This window comes from Dendrobates tinctorius, unplaced genomic scaffold (genome assembly GCF_039654945.1).
Source record: "Dendrobates tinctorius isolate UK_male_01 unplaced genomic scaffold, ASM3965494v1 ptg000049l, whole genome shotgun sequence".
Lineage (NCBI taxonomy): Eukaryota > Metazoa > Chordata > Amphibia > Anura > Dendrobatidae > Dendrobates > Dendrobates tinctorius.
In genome coordinates this window covers 26,870,001-26,894,472 of record NW_027361717.1, presented here as the reverse complement: position 1 = coordinate 26,894,472, position 24,472 = coordinate 26,870,001, and the positions used below count along the sequence as shown (strand labels likewise).

General features: G+C 44.1%; 1 protein-coding gene across 1 annotated transcript in view; it reads left to right on the top strand.

The window, feature by feature from the left end:
- Positions 1–11,542: 11,542 nt before the first annotated feature.
- Positions 11,543–24,472, top strand: part of TM4SF19 (transmembrane 4 L six family member 19) — a 37,100-nt gene continuing 24,170 nt past the window's right edge. The window contains exons 1-2 of the mRNA XM_073576631.1: positions 11,543–11,719; positions 18,781–18,944. Of these exons, the coding sequence (XP_073432732.1) occupies positions 11,543–11,719; positions 18,781–18,944 (341 nt within the window). The remainder of the gene's footprint in view (positions 11,720–18,780; positions 18,945–24,472) is intronic.

The window sequence follows — 24,472 nt, the reverse complement described above, 5'->3', positions numbered from 1 at the left end:
TTTGACCGTTTCTCATTTTTTTGAAAATAAATACAAAGTTTAGTGCATGGAAATTTGAAGACATGTTGTCAGTAGTTTATAGAATTTTAGAGCAATTTACATTTTACTCAAAAATATACCTATAAAGAGAAAAATCTGAAAAAAATGAAAATTTTGTAGTGGTCTCTTAATTTTTGCCAGAGCTGTATATACCCCATGGGGTGAATGTTTTTCAGAACTTTATCAGCCTAACAGTCTAGGGGTCCTACTTCTCAAAAATGTGGGAAAAAACATTTTCTGATTTCAATTTGTTCACAAAACTTCCATTACAACCAGAACTCAAGAGACAAGAGATGTGGAGTGGAAGAAGGGACAATTACACACATTTGGTGGAGCAGTCCCATAATATGAGGTTTCTGGACTTAGGCAATACAAATTATTCAAAAAATGACTAGTTTCTCTGTACCTGACTCTCCTGAATCTCTTTTGCTTTTTATGATCAAAACTAGTTTCACCAGATACAAAAGATATTTAGTAAGCTACCTTATTACAGGTTATAATAATAATAATAAATTTTATTTCTATAGCGCCGACATATTCCGCAGCACTTTACATTTCGGAGGGGACTTGCACAGACAATAGACATTACAGCATAACAATAATCACATAGATTATAACAAATACCAAGAGGAATGAGGGCCCTGCTCGCAAGCTTACAGTCTATGAGGAAAGAGGTAGACACGAAAGGTGGGTGGTAACAGTTGCCCTGATTGTTTGGACCAGCCATAATGTTAAGTGTGTAACAGTACAGACACAGAGGGCTAATGGACGCATAAAGCATGTGGGAACATGATGCGGGGAACCTGGTTATGGTAAAACTTTTGGCTGTGCCACACAGGGATAGATTAGGTTAATGTGTTGACGCGATAGGCCAGTCTGAATAAATGCGTTTTCAGGGCACGCTTAAAATTGTAGGGATTGGGAACTAATTGTATTGACCTGGGAAGTGCATTCCAAAGAATTGGCTGCTAAGAATTGCTAAGGTTGCTGAGAATAACATTCCTTGTCACTGGAAAAGTACTTCTCCACCTTCTCTGGAAGTAGGAATGGTTCTCTGAAAAGGCCCTTCTAAATAGGATGTAACATTTGATTGCCCAATCCCCCATTGATTGTGAGACTTGGAGAGAATGGATTGAATTCCGCCTTTCATCAGACTGATGTGACCCATACTTTTTTCTGGTGCATTTCTTCTCTTTTCTGAGAATGCTCCATTTTGGTTCGCGTCTGGCTGCACTATATATTGTTTCTATTGAATTTTAGTAACCTCATAACTGGAATACTGATGGCTTAAAATGTTCCCATCTCTCCTTTTTCTTCCTATAACTTGATGCTTTATTGAACATTATTCTTGTATTCCATGATATATTGATGCTGATATTGTCCTGTTTCTTCTTCTTTTTTTGTATTTTTGTAATTTAAAATGATATAATCTTTCAATAAAAATTAAATTTTGAAAACATATGACATTTTGGTCAATCAGACCTTTACCAGACAAAACCTCTTGCATTATTAACAAAATTTTAACTTTGGAAGCGATAGTACAGGTTGGAGAGGCAACCTTTGTTGCTTGGAGTTACACTTCTCCTGAAGCTACAGAGATAGACTTTCCTTCTTGTGTTATCTCTTCCAAACTTTACATATACAATCTGTTTTATCTGATAATGGTATGATTAAACAAAACGTCACATATTTGTATGGATAAACATTTAAAGCATTTATTCTTCTTTGATAGAATATGGGTTTCTCTTCATATTTCAGATTAATATATAAAAAATACTCCAAAGAAACATCCTTATTCCATTGTTAGTAAAATACATAGATAGTGCCTCATTAAATCTATTAATATGGAGACGATTCTCAATTAAATAAGAAAAAAGGAGAGCATAGAATCCAGATCCATTTCAACCATATATATATTTATTTGTCAAAAAGAAGACACACATCAGAGATACAGGATAATAAGAGAAACCAATAAAATGGGTAGTCACATGAGGCCCGATACTGGAAAAAACAAGTGGACGACCTGTGATGGGTATGGATACCCAAAAACAATTGCCACAGGTTATAGTGCAGTTACAGTAATGGTTGTGAAATGGCATTAGGAATAGTCATTACACCAGCCAAATAATACATAGTTAGATCTATTGTGCAGAGGTCGCTGGCATGAAGCTTCCCCTGGGCAATATTGTGTATTGTATAATACCCAGATTAGAAGTAACAGTGCCAATTGCTAGTGAACTGGGTATGGTCAGCCAATGTATTCTAAAGCTGAGTCTATTCAGAACTCAGCAGTGCGCCATATCAACATGTCATGAACCATGTAACAGAAAACCCTGTGGAAAAAGTCAAAGATGAGCTAAAATAAGCTGGATAAACATACCCATCATGTCCTGGTGTGTAGCAGGCGCCGACTTGTGTACCCCTACGCGCGTTTCGCGGTATAGAAGACCGCTTCCTCGGGGGGCGTGGCTATAACTGTGAACGTCCCAGGTTAAATGCCTGGCTGGGAGCAGTCATCTGATCATTGTGAGCCAATCAGTGGGGAGATTCTCACGCATGCGTGGTGCCACTGGTGCTGCCTCCCGATCAGCTGACGTCATCTAGGGACGGCCAGCACCAGACCGCTGCCTAGGCAACAGCCAGGACAGGCGGTGTTTTGCTCATAGTAAACAGACGCCACATGGGAACGGCCGGCGCTAGACTGTTACACAGGCAGCATCTGCCCCATATATTACACGTCTATATGACGTGTGGCGCACATGAATCCCATCATGACAGGATCACAAAACAACAGATGATCTGAACCCGTGAAACTAAGGAAAAGAGGGAGGGGAAGGCGGAACGAGCAGAGGAAGGTGGTGGGAAAAGAAAGAATAGATAGGGTAGGAGTGAATGTTGTGCTTATTAACTATGCGTATATTACACATGGATGGCATAGATGTTGGACAAAAAAGATAGCCCATATATTAATGCAAGCAATAAACCTGTGTGCATCCATCAAACAGAACAAAAATGATAAACAGCAGATAAGATGTAACCACAAGTACATATCCATCCATTTACATCAAGTCCTCCGTTTACGTGCTTTCTGCAGATAATATGCCAGCCGCATGGTCATATGCCATGGCAAGTTCAATGATGATTTTGTCACGTAGATCCCATATCACGTGCTGTTTGCGTCATAGTTGAATTCTCCACTCCAAAACATCAGGGCAAAAGAATGCGTAATCTATAGCCAGACAAATAGCAATTAAAAAATGAAAATAAGTACGAGGTCCGAAAAACACTCATACTCTAAAAACAACACATAATAAATTAAAAGAAGGGAGAGAAGGAGAGATACCTATCTAGGGATGGCAGGCAGAAATAATTTTATAAATCATAAAAATGGCGCAAAGCTGAGTGATTCGTTTAACCCTTGTGGTGTCATGGTCCCAAGTACCATGATCCATCTACATTCCTTCTGTGCTAGAAGGCGTTTAATGTCGCCGCCTCTGATGCCACTGTTTACATGTTGAATGCCTCTCACCGAAAAAGATTTAGGATCACTATTATGCACTAATTTATAGTGTTTGGGTATGGTTTTTAACTGTGTCAAATCAGTTATCGTCTTTGATGCAAGAATGTCGCGGACATGTTCACGAACGCGTAATTTTAGTTGGCGACTCGTGAGACCTACATAAACTTTCGGACACCCGCACGTAGCATAGTAGATGACCTGAGCGGTGTTACAAGTTATATGTTGTTTAATAGAGTAGGTTCTTGTTCCATCAACAGATTGAAATGATGATGTCCGTATGACATTCTTGCATGCAACGCAATTACCGCAAGGGTAACATCCCAAAGGGGGGCCACGAGAGTCAAAAGGATTTTTGATGTATGGGACGTAATGCGAACGTACCAATATATCCCCTAAATTGGGGCTTCTACGGTATGTCATAAGTGGGTACTCAGAGATTATGTTCATCAATGAGGACTCCGTCTTCAGTATGTTCCAGTGTTTAGCAAGTATGTCCCTCATTTGGTTCCATCCCCCATTAAAGGTTGAGATGAACCTAACATTACCCTGCTCTTGTTTTTTCTTTCTAATATTTGGTTGTAAAAGAGGCAACCTATTTGTTTTTCTCGCTCTATCAAAGCCCCTTTTGACACAGCGCCGACTATAGCCCCGTTTGAGAAAACGATCTCTAAGTTCCCCAGCTTGATCCAAAAAAGTTTCCTCCGAAGAGCAAATTCGCCTGATTCCAGCTTGATCCAAAAAAGTTTCCTCTGAAGAGCAAATTCGTCTGATTCAGCTTGATCCAAAAAAGTTTCCTCTGAAGAGCAAATTCGCCTTTGGCTGACTCATACCCAGTTCACTAGCAATTGGCACTGTTACTTCTAATCTGGGTATTATGCAATACACAATATTGCCCAGGGGAAGCTTCATGCCAACGACCTCTGCACAATAGATCTAACTATGTATTATTTGGCTGGTGTAATGACTATTCCTAATGCCATTTCACAACCATTACTGTAACTGCACTATAACCTGTGGCAATTGTTTTTGGGTATCCATACCCATCACAGGTCGTCCACTTGTTTTTTCCAGTATCGGGCCTCATGTGACTACCCATTTTATTGGTTTCTCTTATTATCCTGTATCTCTGATGTGTGTCTTCTTTTTGACAAATAAATATATATATGGTTGAAATGGATCTGGATTCTATGCTCTCCTTTTTTCATATTTCAGATTAAGTATCGTATACCACCTGCGCATCCTTTAGAAAATATAGAGTGCCATGTATCTCCTTCACTGTGTCAGAGACACCGCACTGCACTTGCTCATAGAGCCAGTGCGCGTGTCCTGAGTACAGAAGCAGTGCTAAAAGATACCTGTGGAGAAGGGCAGCAGAGGTGACCATGCGTGCTTCAGGCTAATAGTGTCAGGGTCCAGTCAGCGCTGGAAGGTAAAGAGGCACGGGACCTGCGGACACTGAAACTGAATAATCTGCACGGGACCTATGGTCATGTGACAGCAAGGGGGCGGGGCTTAGCGTCCTGTATTCAGATAGGACAGGACACCATACAAAAACTTAGAGTCAGGCAAAACAGAGGTCACAGCAGTACGGGCAAAAGAGGTACAGGAGGGACAAACAGACGGATAGTCAGACAGAGCCAAAGGTCATACACAAGAGGGCGACGTGGTACCAAGGGGACAAGCAGAGAGAAGTCGGGTCACAAGCAGAGAGTCATACACGAGAGGTAGCGCAGTACAAGAGGGTCAGGCAGAACTCGTAACAGGGACAGAACCAGATCACAACCGAACAAGCAAGCAAGATATCAGGCACAAGGCACACGTATACAAGAGGTCACTTAACTAAGCCGAGGGCAGGAGTATAACTGACACCGGACCCAGGTCCAGTGAGCACTAAATAGCCTCCTGCTGCCAGAGAGAGGCAGCACAATTAACCCATAGTCTAACCAGGACGGGTCAAAGCGAAATCCCGTCCTGGATCATGACAGTACCCTCCTCTTAATGGGGGGCCACCGGACCCCCAGGTCTCTCAGGGTACTTGGCGTGAAAGGCTCGGATCAACCGATCCGCATGAACTGATCCAGCAGGAACCCACGAGCGTTCCTCAGGACCGTAGCCCTTCCAATGTATCCCTTCCGTAGCCCTTCCAATGTATGACCGTAGCCCTTCCAACCGCTGGATCGTCTCATCCGCCCCAGGACACCCAGAATTCAAGCGGGAAAATTCTCCAAAATGAGGATGAAACCCATAATTGCAAAAAAAAGGAGATGTACCCGTAGACTGGTTAGTGCGGTTGTTAAATGCAAACTCAGCCAATGGTAACACAGAACACCAATCATCCTGTCGGGCTGAGGTCAAACAACGCAGAATTTGCTCCAGAGACTGATTGGTCCTCTCAGTCTGCCCATTAGTGTCTGGATGGTAGGCGGATGAAAAGGACGCGACGGACCAACCTGGAGTCGACAATTCGTGCCACCTCGTACTCAGCCTGCCCATCTACCAGAACCGGTGTCGGGGAAGATGATGATCCCTCCCCACTGGACCTCACAGGTTTCAAAAGGGCCTTATGGAAAACATTAGGGATCCTTAGAGATGGCGGAAGACTCAACTGAAAAGCCACTGGGTTAACTGCCTCGGTAATTACATAGGGACCTATAAACTTGGGTCCAAGCTTCGCAGAGGGGACCTTGAGCCTTATATTTTTGGTGGATAACCATACCTTATCTCCGACCTGAAACACTGGACCCACGGATCATTTTTTGTCCGCAAAAAATTTTAATTTGTCCTGGGCCTTCGTAATGTTATTCTGGACCTCCCGCCATACCTCCCCCAACCGCTGGATCGTCTCATCCGCCCCAGGACACCCAGAATTCAAGCGGGAAAATTCTCCAAAATGAGGATGAAACCCATAATTGCAAAAAAAAGGAGATGTACCCGTAGACTGGTTAGTGCGGTTGTTAAATGCAAACTCAGCCAATGGTAACACAGAACACCAATCATCCTGTCGGGCTGAGGTCAAACAACGCAGAATTTGCTCCAGAGACTGATTGGTCCGCTCAGTCTGCCCATTAGTCTCTGGATGGTAGGCGGATGAAAAGGACAGACCAATACCCAACCTCCTACAAAAAGCTCTCCAAAATCTGGACACAAATTGCACTCCCCTATCAGACACCACATTCAGGGGTACCCCATGCAACCGCACCACATGCTCCACAAACAATCTGGACAATGTTTCCGCATTAGGTAGCGCTGCCAAAGGTACAAAATGTGCCTGCTTACTAAACCTGTCCACTACAACCCAGACCACGGTATTACCCTTGAAAGGGGGAAGGTTGGTGATGAAATCCATGGACAGATGAGTCCATGCTCTCTCAGGAATTGGCAGTGGTACCAATTCCCCGGCCGGCCGATTATGGGGAGTTTTCGCACGGGCACAAACCTCACACGCAGACACATACTCCCCAACATCAGAGGCTAAAGAAGACCACCAGAATATTCTAGCAATGGCCTTCCAGGTCGCTGAGATCCCTGGATGTCCACCCAGAACTGAGTCATGGAACTCCTGGAGGACCTTGAGACGAAACTGAGCTGGCACAAAAAGTTTATCCACCGGCTTAGCTGGAGGTGCAAGAGCCTGGGCTTCTCGAATCTCCCGTTCCAACACATTAGAAACCTCTGCCACCACCACCCCAGGGTGAAGAAAGGAGGATGGAGGTTCCGGGGGGGACACCGGATCAAGACTGCGTGACAACGCATCCGCTCTGATATTCTTGGATCCTGGTCGAAAAGTGATCGAGAAGTTGAATCGGGAAAAAAAAAGTGACCATCTAGCCTGTCTGGGAGTCAACCTTTTAGCTGACTCAATGTAAGCTAGGTTTTTGTGGTCCGTGATTACCGTTATAGGATGAACAGCCCCCTCCAAAAAATGCCTCCATTCTGCAAAAGCCAATTTTACGGCCATAAGTTCCCGATTCCCCACATCATAGTTTCTCTCCTCAGGGGAGAACTTCTTTTAGAAAAAGGCGCAAGGTCTTAAATTGGTCAAAGTGGCGGGTCCCTGGGACAATACCGCCCCCACCCCCACCTCTGAGGCGTCTACCTCAACAATAAATGGTTCAGAGGGGTCCGGTTGGATAAGAACCGGGGCCGACATGAAACATTTTTTCAAAAACTGAAATGCCGCTACCGCTGCAGTTGACCAATTCTTGATATCGGCCCCCTTTTGAGTCATGTCTGTGAGGGGTTTAACCACCTGTGAGAACCCCCTTATAAATTTCCGATAATAATTAGCGAACCCTAGGAAACGTTGCAGACCCTTCAAATCACACGGTTGAACCCACTCGAGAATGGCCTGCACCTTATTAGGATCCATGCGATACCCTTCAGCAGACACGATGAACCCCAGAAAGGACAGTTCCTGAACAAAAAATAAACATTTTTCAAGTTTAGCAAACAGACAGTTCTCCCTGAGCCTTTGGAGAACTGCCCGAACATGACCAATGTGAGTCTGTTTATCAGGCGAGTAGATTAAAATGTCATCCAAATACACCACCATAAAACGTCCAATCAAATCGGAGAACACATGATTTATGAAATTTTGGAAGACCGCTGGAGCGTTGGTCAGGCCGAAGGGCATGACTAAATTTTCAAACAACCCTTCAGTAGTGAGAAAAGCGGTCTTCCATTCATCTCCGTCCCGGACTCGGATAAGGTTATACGCTCCCCGTAGATCTAATTTCGAAAACCACTTAGCTCCGGACAACTGATTGTATAAATCAGGAAAGGAATAAGTGGAAGGGGATAAGTATTCCTCACAGTTATTTTATTTAACTCACGAAAATTGAGGCATGGGCGCAAACCACGGTCTTTTTTTTTTACAAAAAAGAACCCTGCCGCCACAGGAGAAACAGAAGGACGAATATGTCCCTTACGGAGGCTCTCGGAAATATATTCCTTCATCGCAGCCCGTTCCGGACCCGAGAGGTTATACAGGCGGGCTTTGGGCAATTTAGCACCTGGAACCAGGTCAATGGCACAATCAAATGGGCGGTGTGGTGGTAAAACCTCAGCCTCTTTTTCGGAGAAAAAGTCAGTATAATCTATCAGGCACTCCGGAATGCCTTCTAGACCCACGGACGACACAGACACAGAAACAAGACATTTCTCAGAGCAATAGGGACCCCATTTAACAATATCCTGAGATTCCCAATTAATCACAGGATTATGCAGCTGTAACCAGGGGAACCCCAACACCAGTCCCGCAGGCAGGTTGTTCATTACAAAACATGAAATACGTTCCTGGTGTAAGGAACTCACTTTAAGGAGAAACTCTTCAGTACAAAACACAATGTCATTCTTAACCAGTGGTGTTTTGTCAATAGCAACAAGGTGAATCGGAGTCTCCAACCTAACTGTCCCTAACTTACACCTGGCCACCAAGTCAGAGTCAATAAAGTTCAATGATGAACCGCAATCCACGAAGGCAGAAGTGGATGTGGAGACACCCCCACAACAAAGTTCCACTTGAAATGACATTTTAGAAAATGCAGAAAAGGGTACCTGAGAGCCTGGGTGACCTCCACGATAATCACCCGGGCTCAGTCGCTTGTTGGTTAGTGGCCGGGAGGGGCAATCCTTTTTCCCATGTCCAGACTCGCCACTGTGAACACAGCATTTTCTCACGTGCCGTTGTCTCCTTTCTTCCTCCTTAAGGTTGATGGTTCCCATCGCCATGATTTTCAATGAAGAACTGGCTCCCCTTCCTTGGGAGAATAATGATGTCTCGGTTTGTATCACTCCCCTTGCCCGTAACCTGCGATCCATTCGGACGGCCTGTGTCATAGCTTCCTCCAGGGCATCACGTGGGGGGTGGAGAGCCAAGGCGTCTTTCAGATGCTCAGACAAGCCTCTACGGAACAACCCCCGGAGAGAGCGTCTGAACTCTGAGCAAAACCACTCGGCTGAGTGTTTCTCCTGGCAAACATTCATCAGCCTGTCCTCAGCCATACGCACCCGATCAGGCTCATCATAAATATGCCCCAGGGCCTCAAAAAATGCATCCACAGTCATACGCTCAGGGGCCATGGTAGGAAGGGAGAAAGCCCAAACTTGGGGGGCTCCCCTTAACAGAGACATAATGACCCCCACTCTCTGACTTTCATCCCCAGAAGAGTGTGGTCTTAAGGAAAAAAAAAGCTTACAGCCCTCCTTGAAAACTCTGAAGTCATTTTTATCTCCAGAAAAGGTATCTGGTAACTTCAATGGAGACTCAGGGGAAATTAATGTAACATCCCGAGCCCCCAATGAAAGAACCCCCTGCACAGTGTCGGCGATCAGCTGCTGAGACTGAGCCAGGACTCTTTGTTCTCCAAAGAGTTTCTGAGACATCTGCGTCAGATACTTAACCTGCTCAGAAAGAGTGTGCATAGGATCCATCACACACACAGGTGAATGAGAGCAGAGATAATGTCAGAGACACCGCACTGCACTTGCTCATAGAGCCAGTGCGCGTGTCCTGAGTACAGAAGCAGTGCTAAAAGATACCTGTGGAGAAGGGCAGCAGAGGTGACCATGCGTGCTTCAGGCTAATAGTGTCAGGGTCCAGTCAGCGCTGGAAGGTAAAGAGGCACGGGACCTGCGGACACTGAAACTGAATAATCTGCACGGGACCTATGGTCATGTGACAGCAAGGGGGCGGGGCTTAGCGTCCTGTATTCAGATAGGACAGGACACCATACAACAACTTAGAGTCAGGCAAAACAGAGGTCACAGCAGTACAGGCAAAAGAGGTACAGGAGGGACAAACAGACGGGTAGTCAGACAGAGCCAAAGGTCATACACAAGAGGGCGACGTGGTACCAAGGGGACAAGCAGAGAGAAGTCGGGTCACAAGCAGAGAGTCATACACGAGAGGTAGCGCAGTACAAGAGGGTCAGGCAGAACTCGTAACAGGGACAGAACCAGATCACAACCGAACAAGCAAGCAAGATATCAGGCACAAGGCACACGTATACAAGAGGTCACTTAACTCAGCCGAGGGCAGGAGTATAACTGACACCGGACCCAGGTCCAGTGAGTACTAAATAGCCTCCTGCTGCCAGAGAGAGGCAGCACAATTAACCCATAGTCTAACCAGGACGGGTCAAAGCGAAATCCCGTCCTGGATCATGACACATTGAATCTTTAGGAGACAGTCGTGGCACTTGCTGGACTTTCTTGGACACAATGATACTCTTTTCATAGCAATTAAAACTTTCTTTTCGAAGATCTTGATGATCTGATTAATGTTTGTTTTATGGGAAATCTTACAAGCAACTATGCCCTTGCCTATAAAGCCCTTTTGATGCAAAGCAGTGATGACTGAATGTATTTCCTTGGAGGTAACCATGGATAACAAAGGGAAAACAATGATTTCAAGCACCAGCCCACTTTAAGGCAACTATTCTACTCTTGCAATTCATTCAGCATGATAGAGTGATATCAGCTGCCTTGTCCTTGTTAACACTTTCTCCTGAACTAACAAGAAGATCGCTGAAATTATGTAATCAAGTATTTTGTTGGAAGACTGAAATTAAGTGGAATTTTTTTTGTGATAAAGTTCATTTTCATGTCAAGAAATTATTTACCAATTTTTTTAGAATTCATCGGAGCAATACATTGAAGCAGCAAACTTTGTAAAAAGCGAAATTTGGCCAAGACTATACATTGAATAGGTCTTTGGGTATCTTTCAGTTCAGTTTATTTTTTATATTGTTTAAACTAATTATATCATGATTAATATACTTAGCTATAATCCTTTGCTAATCATCTTCACCTTTTGAGGGTTAGAAGGAGGGGGGATCATTTGAGCGTCCTATTCCATCTATCTGTCTTTTTTTTACTTTATTATAAATGGAAGGTACAAAAGAGCTTATACAATCATATTTTCCTTGTACTTTGTATATTACATCATATGTACATATTTATTCTAAACATTGTTCTAGGGGGATGTGTGCTGGGAAGTGTACCCGCTGTACTGGACTCGCTCTAATGTTACTGGCTGTGCTCTCTATTACTGCAAATCTTTTCCTACTCTTCCCTAATCTTGATGGTTCATACTTAAGAAATGAACAGATCAACAGCTATGCTAGATTTCTTGCAGGAGTTTGGGCAGGAGGAGTTCTGGTAAGTAGTCTGCTCATTTGTTATCACGTCTGTGTTTGTTTTTATGTCAGTTTGTAATTTTTCTTAAAGCACGTGTTTTGACAAATGTCTTAAATCAGGATGTTTGTTTAATAAAACAGATTGCATTATTGTTAATCTTTTGTAATGTTAATTTTTGAAAAAAATATACTGTATATACTGTATACATACTGTATATTATATTATTACTGATCATTTGTTCTCTTGTTCTGGATGTTACTGAAGTATAAGACATGATATTACAGCAGAATAGTGATTACAGCTCTGGAAGTGACTGGAATAGTACAGTAGACATGATATCAAAGCAGAATTATGATGGCAGCTCTAGATGTGACCAGAGCGTTAGACATAATGTTCAGCAAAATGGTGACTGCAGCTCTGTATGTGACTTAAGTATAGGCCATGATGTAACAGCAAAATAGTGATTACAGCTTTGGATGGCTTCACCTTGTCATCTGTGTAGTAAAGAGGCACGTGGTGTGTCTGTGTCAATTGTTTGGAATGTGTGTGGTTTTATACTCCATTATTACTCTGGTATTTTTATTTATTTATTCATTTCTCGTGGACTATACTTTCAATACCATGGTATGTTTCTCCATTTACTTTTTTTAAAAACTTAACAATATTTTAGTCTCAAGTTTTGTAAAAGTAAAATAGGCTATGTGTGATATTGTAGCGGGTACAAAGGAGGGCAGCAAAATTAATAAAGGGGATGGGGAAACTACAATACCCAGAGAGATTAGCAAAATTAGGATTATTTAGTCTAGAAAAAAGACGACTGAGGGGCGATCTAATAACCATGTATAAGGGGACAATACAAATATCTCTCCGAGAATCTGTGTATACCAAGGAAGGTGACGGTCACAAGGGGGCATTCTCTGCGACTGGAGGAGAAAAGGTTTTTCCACCAACATAGAAGAGGATTCTTTACTGTTAGGGCAGTGAGAATCTGGAATTCCTTGCCTGAGGAGGTGGTGATGGCGAACTCAGTTGAAGGGTTCAAGAGAGGCCTGGATGTCTTCCTGGAGCGTAACGATATTGTATCTGAGGCTGTGTGCCCACGATACGATTTTCAAGCGGTTTTTGCCACGATTTTCGGTGCGAAAACGCTGCGAAAACGTTTAAAAATCGTGTACATGACGCACCCCATGCATTCCTATGGCATTCCGCACATTCTGTGCTAATGCTGCACTTTTTTCCGCGGCGGAATCGCATCGCGGAAAAAATCGCAGCATGATCATTCTTTTGTGTGGAATCGCAAAGAATTGCCACGAGTCCGCACCCATAGGAATGCATGAGAATCGCTTACTTCCCGCATGTGGCTATACCCACCATGCGGGAAGTTAAGCGTCTCATGTGCGGTTGGTACCCACGGTGTGGAGGAGAGGAGACTGTCTTCCAGGCCCTGGGTACCATACCCCTGTAAAAAAAAGAATAAAAAATAAAAAATCGGGGTATATTTACCTTCCGACGTCCCGCGCTGCCATCCCGGGCCTCAGCGTTCCCAGTAATGCCCTGCGGCAAGGTCCTGTGATGACGTAGTCTCGCGTGACTCTAGCGGTCTCGCGAGATCGCTATAGCAACGCGAGACCAACATCATCACAGGTCTCACAAGGCATTACTGGGAACGCTGTGGCCCGGGATGGCAGCGCGGGACGTCGGAAGGTAAATATACCCCGATTTTTTATTTTTTTATCATTTTTAACATTCTATATTTTACTATTGATGCCGCATAGGCGGCCTCAATAGTAAAAAGCTGCTCACACTTGTCAAACACTATGTTTGACGAGTGGGACCAACCTGTCAATCACTTTCCAAGCGATGCTTCAAATCGCTTGGAAAGTGCTTGAGAAAATCGTGGCAAAATCGCGAACAGAATCGCAGTAAAATCGCGGTGAAATTGCACGGAAAAAACGCACGATTTCTAGGAAGGAGTCCGGTTTTCAGTGTGCGTTTTAAAACGCTACGTGTGCCCATAGCCTTACAGTTATTGTTAGGTTCTTTAGAAGGACGTAGATCTGGGGATTTATTCTTACAGTATTTTATAGGCTGAACTGGATGGAGTAATGTCTTTTTTCGGCCTAACTATGTTACTATGTATCTCATGACTGCATAGTTTATACACTGGCACCAAACTAATAAATAATATCATTTCACTTCTAGGTCTTTTTGGCCAGTATACAAATCACAACCACTGGGTTTAAAAAACGATTATCTAGTTGTGGACCTCGGTGCGATGTAAGTAATGAGAAAATTGTGGCATTTGTTAGTTGTGTCCTATCCATAACATCACTGCTTTAAAGTAATTTGCCAGCTGAAATACTTATTTAGCCCACAGTATCCGGACAAAATTGAGGCAGTCACAGTGGCTATTTGTCAGCTGAGGGCAAGGAGACTGTCACTGTCTCTACCCCCTCCAACCAATTTATAAGGACTCCTAAACATGCACCTTAGGCTACTTTCACACATCCGGTGTGTGGGGTCCGGCGGCGTGCGGCGAAAAGCCGGGCCGCCGGATCCGGCCTGCAGCCGTGACACCGGATGTGTGTGCGGCGAGATGATACGGCTCGGACATTATTAAAGGAGCCGCAGGACAGAGGCAGCCAATGAGACAGCTGCTGAAAGGGAGGTGAGGGGAGGAGAGGATAGGAGAGGGGAGGGGAGGAGAGGGGAGGGGGGTGGAGAGAGAGAGACATGGGGGGTTAACATTAGTGTCCAGGCAAAAGAATCTCTCTCTCTTGCTGGGCACTTGTGGGGTTAACCCCACAGAGAGATCTCTCTCTCTCACCCAGACACTGTGAGTGTTAACCCCACAAGTGCCCGGCGAGAGAGATCTCTCACAAGTGTCCGGGTGACAGAGAGAGATCTCTCTCTCTCTCGCCGGGCACTTGTGGGGTTAACATTCACAGAGTCCGGGCATGCGCTGTGGAAAAAGCCGGTCCGGCGCTGCAAAAAAACGTTACATGGAACGTTTTTTCCAAACGCCGGACAGGCTGTTTTTGCCGGATCAGGCAAAAACCGGATACGCCGCATAGGTATCCGGCGCGATGCGGCAATAATGAAACTGAATGGGGGAAAAACCGGATCCGGTGGCAACCGGCGCCGGATCCGGTTTTTACACTTTTCGCCGCATCGCGCCTGATGCTGAAAACCGGATGTGTGAAAGAGGCCTTACTGGAGAAAACCATGTATCTATCTGTTGTCATGATCCAGACCGGGTTTTGAGTCCTATCTTTCCATGTTCCCGGTCTGGTCATTTCAGGGGTTAACTTTTCTCAGCCCCAGTCTGGTTTCAGGTTTGCTATTTAGCTCCGCTGCATCCTGCAGGCGGTGTCAGCTTTAGTTCTGCCTTCGGCATCTGTATATGACTTTGGTATATCCTGATATGTCCTGCTGTGATCCCTGACTTGCCCCATGTCTGTTTATTCCCTCTTTCTATCCTGATTCAGTGTTACCCTGTAAGTTTGTTGACTCCCTGGTTTTGACTTGGCTTGCATTTGGACCTGCTTCTGTCTTTTGTCTTCGACTTATCCGCTTCCGACCGTTGCTGATCCCCTTGCTTGTTTCTGACCACGTGTTCTGCTGTGACCTCTGGTACTTCTGCTCCTGACTGTTTCTGACTCGACTCGTCTGACCACTTTTTCGCCACCTGGTGGCGCTTGTGCTGCTGCTCAGTGTTGCTACGCTGTGTGTGTGCAACCTCTCTTCCCTCAGCAGCACCCCCTTGTGGAGGTTGTGCTATACTGCACTGCAGTAGCATGACATCTGTAATCAGAAAATGTTTACATTGGGTTTTTATGTTACTACGTTCCCATGATGAGCTTTTGGTAAGTTTTGGACATTGCATACTTTTTTTTTAAAAATGCAGGTAACCTAGTTACTTAATGAGTGCATCAAAACTCACCAAAAGCTCTTCATGGGAACATAGTCCAACATGTTTTTTTGTTTTTTTTTTAAATATTTAATAACTTATTTTTTCAACTTTCCATATACTGTAACTATCCATATAAAAAATACTTCAAAAATCTTGCAATTTTTACACTGACCAATGGGACTAAAACTAGACTTATTCAGGGAAAACTTTGTGCTCATGGTCTGATCTAGGTAAAGGTCATAGTGAACAGAAAGAGAGAAAGTGAACTGTGACCATCACCTGTTGTGAACGGTAGAGCCTGTGCTATATACTGTGTATGGAAGTATTATAGTATGTCATTATACAGAAGGGGGGAGATGAGCTGTGACCATCACCTATTGTGATTGGTGGAGGCTATGGTATCTACTGAGTATGGAGATGTTATTTGTCATTCTACAGGAGGGGGAAGTGGTGAACTGTGACTATAACCTATTGTGAATATATCAGCGGTGGCAAACCTATAGAATGCACGCGTTCCATAGAGGGCATGCAGAGCCCTCCCTGTGGGCACAAGCGCCATCGCTGTTCTGCATCAGTGGACCAGGGCCAGCAGTTGAGGAGCCCCGCAATGTCAGCGCTTACTTCAGCTGGATCAGTGTCCTCAGGAACACATTCAGCTGAAGTGTATTGCAGAACACAAACTTGCTGGGTCAGTGCGCCGCAATACATGCAGCTAGCCAATCAGAGACCAGCAGCTGATGTTGGCGTACACATGACTGGGTGCATGGCATTGACGTCATGCTTCCCTCGTCGCTTGGACGCTGAATTCAGCTACCAGCTTCAGAGGACGACGCGGCGCCCTGGGGGAGAGGAAATAAGGAAAGAAGGTGAGTAGCAGTGTTTATTGTGTTCTTTTTTCTAATTTCTATGGGTTGAACAGTGGCTCTTGCAGGATGAGGGACATTTACCAGTATGGGGGCGCATATACAAAGGTGAGTTGATATTTACAAGGATGTGGTGACATATACAAGGATGGGGGAGCATATGTATTCCAGGATGAATGGCATATACAAGGATGGAGGAGCTTATAAAAGGATGGGGAAATATATATGATTTGGGAGAGCATATACAAGGAAGGGGGAGGATATAAAAGGATGGATTGCATAAACCAGGATGGGGGAACATATATCATTATGGGAGGAGCATACACCTCGATAGGGGCGCATATACCAGGATGGAGGGGAACATATACCAGGATGGGGGAGCATATACCAAGATGGGGCAGCATACACCAGGATGGAGGAGCATATACCAGGATGAGGGAGCATATACATGGATTGGGGGAGCATATACACGGATTGGGGCATATACATGATTTGGGGGAGCATATACAAGGATGGAGGTGGATATAAAAGGATGGATTGCATATTCCATGATGGGGGAACATATATCATTATGGAGGAGCATACACCAGGATAGGGGCGCATACTCCATGATGGAGGAGCATATATCAGGATGGGTGGTACATATACCAGGAGGGCAGAACATATACCAGGATGGAGGGAACATATACCAGGATGGGGGAGCATACACCAGGATGGCAGAGCATACACCAGGATGAGGGCGCATATACATGGATTGGGGGAGTATATACATGGATTGGGGCATATAAATGATTTGGTGGAGCATATAAAATGATGGGGGCATATATATAATTTGGGGGAGCATATACTAGGATGGGGGAGCATATACCAGGAGTGGGGTGAGCATCTACCAGGATGGGGGGAGCATACAACAGGATGGGGGGAGCATACACCGGGATGGTGGAGCATACACCAGGATGAGGGAGCATATACATAGATTAGGGGAGCATATACACGGATTGAGGGAGCATATACATTGATTGGGGCATATAAATGATTTGGTGGAGCATATAAAATGATGGGGGCATATATATAATTTGGGGGAGCATATACTAGGATGGGGGAGCATATGCTAGGATGAGGGAGCATATACCAGGAGTGGGGTGAGCATCTACCAGGATGGGGGGAGCATACACCAGGATGGGGGGAGCATACACCAGGATGGCGGAGCATACACCAGGATGAGGGAGCATATACATGGATTGGGGGAGCATATACACGGATTGGGGGAGCATATACATGGATTGGGGCATATAAATGATTTGGTGGAGCATATAAAATGATGGGGGCATATATATAATTTGGGGGAGCATATACTAGGATGGGGGAGCATATGCTAGGATGAGGGAGCATATACCAGGAGTGGGGTGAGCATCTACCAGGATGGGGGGAGCATACACCAGGATGGGGGGAGCATACACCAGGATGGCGGAGCATACACCAGGATGAGGGAGCATATACATGGATTGGGGGAGCATATACACTGATTGGGGGAGCATATACATGGATTGGGGCATATAAATGATTTGGAGGAGCATATAAAATGATGGGGGCATATATATAATTTGGGGGAGCATATACTAGGATGGGGGAGCATATATCAGGAGTGGGGTGAGCATCTACCAGGATGGGGGAGCATACACCAGGATGGGGTGAGCATACACCAGGATGGTGGAGCATACACCAGGATGAGGGAGCATATACATGGATTGGGGGAGCATATACACGGATTGGGGGAGCATATACATGGATTGGGGCATATAAATGATTTGGTGGAGCATATAAAATGATGGAGGCATAAATATATAATTTGGGGGAGCATATACTAGGATGGGGGAGTATACACTAGGATGGGGGAGCATATACCAGGATGGGGTGGAGCATCTACCAGGATGGGGGGAGCATACACCAGGATGGGGTTAGCATACACCATGTTCGGGAGGAGCATACACCAGGATGGTGGAGCATATACAAGGATGAGGGAGCATATACATGGACTGGGGCATATACATGATTTGGTGGAGCATATAAAATGATGGGGGTATATATATAATCCTATTCCTTTATATCTGCAGTCTGGTACCCCTGCTCCTGTCTGTGGCTGATCTCTGCATGAGTTGTTTTTTTCTAAACTAAAATTTCAATATTCAGGTTAAATTGCCTAAAAGGTTCGCCATCACTGCCCTACTGTGCCTGGAGGTGTTATCTATAATTGTGCAGGAGGGGGAAGAAGTGAACTCACGACTTCTTCTTTTTTTTTCCTGCAGATGCTCCTATCTGGTATTTTCGCATTTGTGGCTTTGCTTGGAGCTGCAATCTCTCTTATAATCTCTGTTTTCGGGTTATTCACTGGTCCCTACTGCTTGTACCAAGACAATAATGGAAGAATACAGAATTGGGGATACCCTACACAATCAATCTTGAGCAATAGGTAATTTTTCACTACAGAAAATTGTGCAAATTTATGTTGAAACCAATTTATCATAACATAGTATGGCAGCTGATCGAATGACTGTAAAGAAATTGGGCTAGTGGCTAGTGTTGAGCATTCCGATACCGCAAGTATCGGGTATCGGCCGATACTTGCTGTATCGGAATTCTAATACCGACTTCCGATATTTTTTCAATATCGGAATTCGGCATCGGAATCGGAAGTTCAGTTGATTGACAGCCTGACGTCATCATGATGCGCGGTGTGTGCGCATCATGATGCGCCGTCATTTCGGGCCTTCCGGGGGTCTCTGCCGGCCTGCCGGGGGTCTCTGCCGGCCTGCCGGGGGGCTGTGTGGACTGCCCGGGGTCTGTACCGGCCTGCCGGGGGGCTGTGCCGGCCTGCCAGTGGTCTGTGCACCCTGTGGGGGTCTGTACCGGCCTGCCGGGGGGCTGTGCCGGCCTGCCGGTGGTCTGTGCACCCTGTGGGGGTCTGTACCGGCCTGCCGGGGGGCTGTGCCGGCCTGCCGGGGGGCTGTGCTGATGTCCAGGGGTCTGTGCAAGCATCGTCCGAATTTCCCACACAGCAATGGCATAAAGTGAGACTAGGGCCTTTTTTTTTTTTAAGTGGCGGAGGAATACAGTGCGGAAGGATACCTACCTTCCGTCATTGGATTCCTGCAGCCCGTAGAGAACGGCAGCATCAGCTGATGCTGCCGTTCTCTACCCAAGATCGTCGTGGGACACACTCGTGGACTGCTTCGGATCGTGGGTGAGTATTTTTGTGGTTTGTTATGTTAATATTTATTCCGGAAAAGACAATGGCTTCGGGGAACAATGTGACAAGTATTGGTAAGTATGTTACTCTATGTTATATGTACTGTATGTCTATGTATGTATTGTATGAATGTATTGTATGTATGTAGTATATATGTGGTATGCATGTAGCATGTAGTATGTATGTAGTATGTATGTAGCATGCATGTAGCATGCAGTATGTATGTAGCATGCATGTAGTATATATGTAGTATGTATGTAGCATGCATGTAGTATATATGTATGAATGTATGTAGCATGTAGTATGTATGTAGTATGTATGTGGTATGTATGTAGCATGTAGTATGTATGTAGTATGTATGTAGCATGCATGTAGTATGTATGTAGTATGTATGTAGTAAATATGTAGTGTGTATGTAGCATGTAGTATGTATGTAGCATGCATGTAGTATATATGTTGTATATATGTAGCATGTAGCATGTATGTAGTATGTATGTGGTATGTATGTAGCATGTAGTATGTATGTAGCATGCATGTAGTATATATGTAGTATGTATGTAGCATGTAGTATGTATGTAGTATGTATGTAGTATATATGTAGTATGTATGTAGCATGTAGTATGTATGTAGCATGCATGTAGTATATATGTAGTATATATGTAGCATGTAGCATGTATGTAGTATGTATGTGGTATGTATGTAGCATGTAGTATGTATGTAGCATGCATGTAGTATATACGTAGTATGTATGTAGCATGTAGTATGTATGTAGCATGCATGTAGTATATATGTAGTATGTATGTAGCATGTAGTATGTATGTAGCATGCAGTATGTATGTAGCATGCATGTAGTATATATGTAGTATGTATGTAGTATATATGTAGTATGTATGTTGCATGTAGTATTTATGTATTATGAATGTAGCATGTATGTAGCATGTATGTAGTATGTAGTATGAATGTAGCATGTATGTAGTATGCATGTTGTATGTATGTAGCATGTAATTTTTTTTTTTTTTTTTTACATTCAACACATTAGCCGGATGATAGGACTATTACTGTCCCATCATTGGCTAATGTGTCAATCACTGTCATGGTAGCAGGCATCGCCCGATGGGACTTGTAGTCCCATCGGACGATGCCTGCACAGACCCCCGAAGCCTGCACAGACCACCGGCAGGCCGGCACAGCCCCCCGGCAGGCCGGCACAGCCCCCCGGAGCCTGCACAGACCACCGGCAGGCCGGCACAGCCCCCCGGCAGGCCGGCACAGCCCCCCGGAGCCTGCACAGCCCCCCGGCAGGCCGGCACAGCCCACCGGAGCCTGCACAGACCACCGGCAGGCCGGCACAGCCCCCCGGCAGGCCGGCACAGACCACCGGAGCCTGCACAGACCCCCTGGCAGGCCGGCACAGCCCCCCGAAAGGCCCGTACAGACCCCAGAGAGGCTGTACAAGGGCAGGAAAGGGTTTTTCTTATTCCGATACCGGAAGTCCCATAGACTTGAATGGGACTTCCGGTATCGGAATCGGCGATACCGATACTTTTTTTAAAGATCGGCCGATACCATCCGATACGATACTTTGAAGTATCGGACGGTATCGCTCAACTCTACTAGTGGCATGTTCTAGATATGCTCATGGATTACAGAAATATTCACCCCTTGTTGCACCTTGTTGTTACTTGTTGCCCCAGTAATATAGATTAATAAAAATAGGAGAATATTTTGGCCCTGAGTCATCATTGCTGTTTTTATATGCTGGGATCTTTGTTAAAAAAAAAACCTTATATATATATATCTGAGTCCAACATAAGACCAATGTGCATAATAATAGAGGCACAGTTCTATATAAAGTTAAACTCTCTATTGCGATTGACAGCTGGATCAACCAATAAGCAATACTGTATGTCACAATTCAGTCGTGCTGAAACCTGATAGAAGAAAAGACTCACCATTGGTCCAAATAGATATAAATGATTTTATGAGATGTTGTCTTATTGTCTATGAATTAAAATTAAAACATAATTAGATCAGATCAAATTCAGTCATGTATTTTGTCCAGAAATGCACCATTAGAGAGATTACTGTAATATAGTTCTTTTTACATTGTACAGACTTCTTTAAGAGGTCAATCTTAAATAAGCTCTGAAAGACAAATCTTTAGCCCTATATCTAAGTTCCAATCAAGAGGAAATAAATAGAGGAAGAGTATGGAATAAACATTTCCGTTACAAGACACAATTATCATCAAATATCAAACAAATAAAGTCTATGGAACAAAGGGAAAATCAAGTTATCCGTGCTGGGGAAAATATGGCACAATAAATAATAATCTAGAGTGGCTATTCACAGTATACGAATATATACCATAAATGTTATCCCTCTCTGGAGAGTATTAAGATTATGGCCAAAAAAGTGATTCCAATAACAGAAAAAGGATCTCCTATATCAGGATAATAAACTTATAAGAAGCGACCCAAGGTTGAAATTCTCATTGAGCCCAATGGAGGTCACAGAATTCAATCTGAAGATCCACTTGCTCTCCTTCTTTAGGAGTGCAGAGTCCAGATCTCCACCCACAATATCCCATTTGATCTGACAAATTACACTGCGCAACAAATTTCAGGGAAGTTCTTGTCCTCTGATAAAATTTTATCTTATAGATTTTGATATGCTGAACACGAATATGTGCTCCAAAAGTCTGTATCACGTAATGCTTTTAACCCCTTCATGTCCGTAGCTATTTTCGATTTTTCGTTTTTGTTTTTCGCTCCCCTTCTTTCCAGAGCCATAATTTTTTTTTGCATTCCGTCAATATGGCCATGTGAGGGCTTATTTTTTGCAGGACGAGTTGCACTTTTGAACGACACCATTGGTTTTACCATGTCGTCTCCTCGAAAATGGGAAAAAAATTCCAAGTGCGGTGAAATTGCAAAAAAAACTGCAATCCCACACTGGGTTTTTGTTTCGCTTTTTTGCTAGGTTCAATAAAAGCTAAAACTCACCTGCCATTATGATTTTCCAGGTCATTACGAGTTCATAGACACCAAACATGTCTAGATTCTCTTTTATCTAAGTGGTGAAAAAAAATTCCAAAGTTTGCTAAAAAAAAAAATTGCAATTTTCCAAGACCCGTAACGTCTCCATTTTTCATGATCTGGGGTTGGGTGAGGGCTTATTTTTTGCGTGCCGATCTGATGTTTTTAATGATAGCACTTTTGTGCAGATACGTTCTTTTGATTGCCCGTTATTGCATTTTAAAAGTAATTCTGGCGTTTTGATTTTTATATCGCTACACCATTTAGCGATCAGGTTAATTCTTTTTTTATTGATAGATCGGATGATTCTGAACGCAGCGATTCCAAATATGTGTAGGTTTGATTTTTTGTTTGTTTTATTTTGATTGGGGCAAAAGGGGGGTGATTTGAACTTTCATTTTTTTTTATATTTTTAAACACTTTTTTTTACTTTTGGCATTCTTCAATAACCTCCATAGGAGCCTAGAAGCTGCCATAGCGTGATCACCTCTTCTACATAAAAAGTGATGCTTAGATCACCTCTATGCAGCAGAATTACAGGATGGCTCTCATAGCAATTTGCCATCAACAACCATAGAGGTCGCTAGGAGACCTCTGGTTGTGATGTCAACACAGCGATGACCCCCGATCACGTGACGGGGGTCGTCGCTGCGCGTATTTCCGAACCGGAATCCAGAAGTGTATTTAAATGCGCGCTGTCAGAGTTTGACAGCGGCATTTAACTACTACTTAATAGGAGCGGGCAGATCGCGATTCAGCTCGCGCCTATTGCGGGCACATGTCAGCTGTTAAAAACAGCTTTGAGGTGGGCTCACCGCCGGAGCCCACCTGAAAGCAGGTGATACTGCCAGCTGATGTACTATTCCATCAGCTGGCGGTAAGGGGTTAAGAAACAACAGTTTGTAGTCTGCATTATGACGTCCGAGACACTACATACATGTGCATCAATGTCAGTAGCAAAAGCAATTGTTCAAAAGTGTTTTGCCGACGACTTTCATTTATAATCCGTGTCAGATGCTCATGAATAAGATTCCAGCAATAGTCAGCAAGCATTGATGTACTCCACTTTCCCTGGTACCTTTTCTGCATCAGCGCAATGTCTTGGTGAAATCTTTCACCGTGTTCATCGCTAACGGCACCAAGATTGGCTGAAAAAAAGTCCAAGTGAGAATGTAGAAAATGCATTTTTAGTAACATATTGCATTTCCTCAAATGATATGCTGTGAGCATTTGTCCACGGCTTGTTCAAAGTTCAGTGCCCTGCGGTTGCCAAGGAAGTTGAAGGTTACATCTTTAAAGGCTCTCCATGCCAATTGTTCAGCACCTGGCAAAAGACCATCAAAGTTACTGTCATTCATTATATCTCTGATCTATGGGCCAATAAAAATACCTTCTAATCTTTGCATCACTTATTCTTGGAAATTTCTGTCGCAAGTAAAAAAATGCTTCCGATTCTTTGTTCATTGCTTTGACAAAATTCTTCATAAGCCCAAGTTTAATATGCAAAGCAGGGAGAAATATCTTTGCTGGATCAACGAGAGGATTAACATTCATCTGTCCAGCAACCAGGTTTTTGTGGAGTGGCCAGTCCTTTCTGAAATAGTGCATTTCTCGTGCACGACTGTCCCACTCACAAATAAAGCAACAATACTTGGTATATCCAAGCGGCAGTCCAAGAAGAAGTGCAACAACTTTTAGATCACCACATATGTT